This window comes from Pygoscelis adeliae, unplaced genomic scaffold, assembly GCF_000699105.1.
Source record: "Pygoscelis adeliae isolate BGI_AS28 unplaced genomic scaffold, ASM69910v1 Scaffold910, whole genome shotgun sequence".
Classification (NCBI taxonomy): domain Eukaryota; kingdom Metazoa; phylum Chordata; class Aves; order Sphenisciformes; family Spheniscidae; genus Pygoscelis; species Pygoscelis adeliae.
The window spans coordinates 5,163-9,011 of record NW_008823939.1 but is presented as its reverse complement, the minus strand read 5'-3'; the positions used below and the strand labels follow the sequence as shown (position 1 = coordinate 9,011).

The 3,849-nt window shown below is 58.0% G+C and overlaps 2 protein-coding genes across 2 annotated transcripts in view; one reads left to right on the top strand and one right to left on the bottom strand.

Annotated features, from left to right (window-relative positions):
* Positions 1-1,461, top strand: part of ARPC2 (actin related protein 2/3 complex, subunit 2, 34kDa) — a 30,392-nt gene extending 28,931 nt beyond the window's left edge. Inside the window, exons 12-13 of the mRNA XM_009320883.1 lie at positions 1-35; positions 1,019-1,461. Of these exons, the coding sequence (XP_009319158.1) occupies positions 1-35; positions 1,019-1,043 (60 nt within the window). The 3' untranslated portion in view covers positions 1,044-1,461. The remainder of the gene's footprint in view (positions 36-1,018) is intronic.
* Positions 1,261-3,849, bottom strand: part of AAMP (angio-associated, migratory cell protein) — a gene marked incomplete at its 5' end in the record, with an annotated part of 7,695 nt that continues 5,106 nt past the window's right edge. Inside the window, 4 exons of the mRNA XM_009320873.1 lie at positions 1,261-2,160; positions 2,419-2,573; positions 2,883-2,973; positions 3,472-3,575. Of these exons, the coding sequence (XP_009319148.1) occupies positions 2,085-2,160; positions 2,419-2,573; positions 2,883-2,973; positions 3,472-3,575 (426 nt within the window). The remainder of the gene's footprint in view (positions 2,161-2,418; positions 2,574-2,882; positions 2,974-3,471; positions 3,576-3,849) is intronic.

The following is a 3,849-nucleotide window of genomic DNA, read 5'->3' as shown; positions in this document are numbered from 1 at the left end:
CCAGAAGCAGAGAAGAAAGAAATGAAAACAATCACGTGAGTAGTAAAGCGGGGCCCGGCTCTCTGGGCTTCTCTGCCAGGCACGAGCTCGCTCCTTCTCAGCTTGGCGTACATCCGGACTGGGATGCTGTGGGGGTGACCAGACCAGGGCCCGATGTGCTGGGACCCCATCTGAGAGAGAAAGGGGGTGTTTCATAGTGAGGTTCTTGCCTGGGTGCTTTGAGGCGAAAGACTGGATCAGGGTGTGTTGGCTTCCCAGGACCCCTGTGCTCCCTCCACCGCACTCGCTTACTGCCTCACGTGTCCTTTGTAGGAGCTGGGTCTGTGGCAAACCCTGTGCCGGCAGGTCCTTTGCGAAAGAAGGCTCGTACATGGCTCTGCAAGCCCTGGTGTCTCCATTGTCCCCCCCCGAGCCCGCGGTGGCATTTGTGGGGCTTTTCCCCTGTTGTATTAAAGCTGGCTGATTGGCTCTGGGGGCAGCTCCAGCTCATGGGGGAGAGTGGCCAGGTCCTTTCTGTGGGTTTGCGGGCGCTGGAGCAGGTTCCTGCTGCCCGGTGCATCTGCAGCTCCTCAGAGCCCCAGGCTGCCCTTGGTCAGCAGATGGCTGGGGCCAGGAGCGCTGCCAGGCCGCCGCGCTGGCTGGCTGGCTCCCTCTTGTGAATAAAGCAGCCCAGAGTGAAGTGGGTGGAGGAAAGCAGTTGCATGAACGTATTTCCCTCAGGTCCTTTACCTTCTGCTGATCCCAGAGCCCCTTGGTGTCCTTTCTCTGTGCGTCCTGGCATGTCCCCTTTGTGTTCTGCTCCGGGGCAGTGGGGTTGTCCCCTCTGTGAAAGCCAACCCCTTCCCACAGCACCGTGGCCTGGTTCTGCAGCCACAAATGCCTGCGAGCTCTGAACCAGCGGTGCCTGCCTGGCTTTGAGAGCTGGGTGCAGGCACGTGCCCCACCAAAAGCCCCATAGCCACCCTGGGGCACCCCAGAACAGCGCCGGGGCTGTGCTGACCTCTCTGCATCCTTTCAGGGGGAAGACGTTCACAACCCGTTAACGCCAGGGTCGTTGAGGCTGCCGTGGAGGATGAAGGTTGGGGCACTTGCTACCCAATAATTGTAGCTTTTAATGTTGCACCTCTGTGGGCTCATAAGGAATTCAAGCAATCGGGGTCTGTTTGTACGACAGTTTGGGGAGTAATCTGCAGAAACGAGCTGTGCTTGCGAGGACTCGATCGTTCCAAGAAACAAAACCTTAATTCCAGTTTGATTGACTTAATTTCTTTTCTTTTTTAATTTTTTTTTTCTTTTCAAGCTGTTTCGCTTTGCAATATGTTACCAGAAATAAGTAAGTTGCAGTATTTCTTATGAGAATAATGCAATATTAACTTGTTTTCTTCTGAGTATTTGAGTTCAAAACTCCTGTATCTGAAGAAATACTGTTGGGGTTCATGAATAAAGGAGATCTTTCTATCTTAAGGGGCTGTGGGGCTTCTGCTTGTCAATGCGTGTGGCCTCACCCTGGAAGGGGTGGTTGGAGTCACAGGCGCAAGGGGGATAATCACTGTATCCCGGAGCAAGTTACTTCTGGTGATCTCTGTCTTGGGGGCTGAAGTGGGGGTGCTGTGCCCAGGTCTAGGAGTAGTCTGTTGTGTTAGTGACCTCCTGGGCTGCACAAAGCAGGATTCTCCTACCTTTGGCTAGCAATCTGCACCCTTCCCCCTCATTCCCCTGAACAGGGAGAGCCAGGATGGGGGTCTCTGCCTCCACCCAGACCAGCATAAAACCGTCTGCCATTGACCCTCAGGCTGTGGTTGGATGCTGGGGAGATCCCTGAGGAGGGAGGGAGCACAGCTCCCCAGGTCCTTTTCCCCCCAACAAGCAGAGTGGATAGCATCCAGTTAAGTGAAATAATTTATATAATTATAAGACATTTTCATACAAAACCCCAGGCTTGGCCCCCAGATGGTGAGGGCAAAGCAGGGCAGGCTGGAAAATTACAAAGCACGCACTGGAGAAGGGTGGTGAAACCCTTCTCCCTCATCCCTCTGTACACGAGCCACCTGGCAGAGCCAGGACACTGTCCCTCAGCACAGTTCCTAGCGATCGGGGCGCTGGACGCAGAACACTTTGGCTTGGTGGTCGCCAGAGGTCGTCACCACAATGGAGGCATCCCTGGGGGGAGACAGGGCTCAGAGATGGCGCTGGTGGCTTTGGGCATCCCTCACCAACGCCCCTGGCTCTGATCTGCCCCACTCCCCATTGAGACCCTCAAGTCTCAGCACAGACCTGAGTCCCCCCACTTGGGACCAGACCCCAGGGGCACCCAAAGGAAAGACAGCTTGTGATTCGAGTTTCTCTGAGGCTGGAAGCCCCTGCCACCCCTGTTCCCTCCACCCATCGGGGAAGGGGGTCTAGGGGGTCCCCGCTCACTTGTTGACGGCGAAGTCGAGGATTTCAGCTGAGTGCCCTCGGTACTCGCTGATCATCTTCCCCGAGCGGGCATCCCAGAGCCGCACGGCCCCATCCAGGCTGCAGGTGTACACCACGGCCGAGCTCTCCTCCCACAGCAACTGCACAATCCCCGACTGGGGCAGGGGGAGGCCAGAGGGTGAGCGCTAGGGACCCCCAGTAAGTCTCGGCTCCCCCCACGTGCCCCCCTTAGTGTTATCTGCCATCCTCACAGATAAGAGAGCCAGCAGCCAGGGCCAAGCTATGGGGCACATCCTCTGTGCAAGGACTGCGGCTGCCTTTGGGGAAGCCCAAGGGGCTGAGGGAGAAGCACAAATTGGGAACTGGCCCCAGGAAAGCCCCTGGGCTCCAGGGGAGGTCTCAGATGGGCCCAGACACCCTCCCTCCTCCCCGCCCCAGCCTAGGGAGAGGGGGTAGGGTAGTACCTCGTGTTGGCACTTATGCCTCAAGCTCTGTGTAGAGAGGTCGTAGATAGCCAGCGTGCCATCCAGGTAGCCCACAGCGGCCAGCGGCATCCTGCAGAGAGCGGAACAGGCATTATGTGGGCCATGGGGAAGCAGGGATGGAAGTGCGTGAAGGATCAAGGTTGAAGGCAAACCCTATGCTGAGAGCTACAGTTTATCGAGAAGATGAGGGGCAACTTGATGACCGGAGCCATAAAACACCCCACTCGGGAAACCCAACAGGACAGTGAGAGTCAGCAACCAGCCCAAGGTTCACGAGGGAGACAATGTCCTGGTAGGAAAGATCCCCAACAGCCGTGTCTGGAAGGTTTCCCAGCCAAACAGTGGTCCATCAGGCTAGGCCAGAAACCCAACAGATTGGGGGGAGGACTGAGCAGCTGGTGTGCCTTGTCCTCCGTGTCGCACCCAAGTGACCCGGGATCTCCACAGCCAGCTGGGGAGGACGGAGGTGAGACAAATGCAGCAGAACGAGCGCGAGAGATGGAAACGGATCCGTTTGTAACAACTCCTGTAAGATCTAGCACTGAAGAGGGGCTGTCCCCAGACTCACACATTACAGAAGCCCAGCGACTCCACTGAGTTGGACTCCGCCTCCTCACCCTCGCCGGCGGGGGCCTTGGGGGCCACGCTCTCCATCTTGAACACGCACACCACCTGCGTGGAGGGAAGCTGACTGGTCCCCGAGGGGAAGGGAAGGGGACCCCCAGTCGCACCGAGGTCCCCTTCCTTACCCGGGATCGAGCCTACACCCCCTGGACACCAAAGCCCGACCCCAAATCCTCGGCTCCTCGGAGCAAACAAGGTGGGAACTTCCTTCTACAAGCCCAGCGGGACCGCCGGTAGCTGGGAGGAAGCGGTTGTGTTGGCCAAGGGCGCCTCCTGCTGGCTGCCGGGGGCCCCCCAAGGGTCGCCGGGGCCGGGGGCGGCC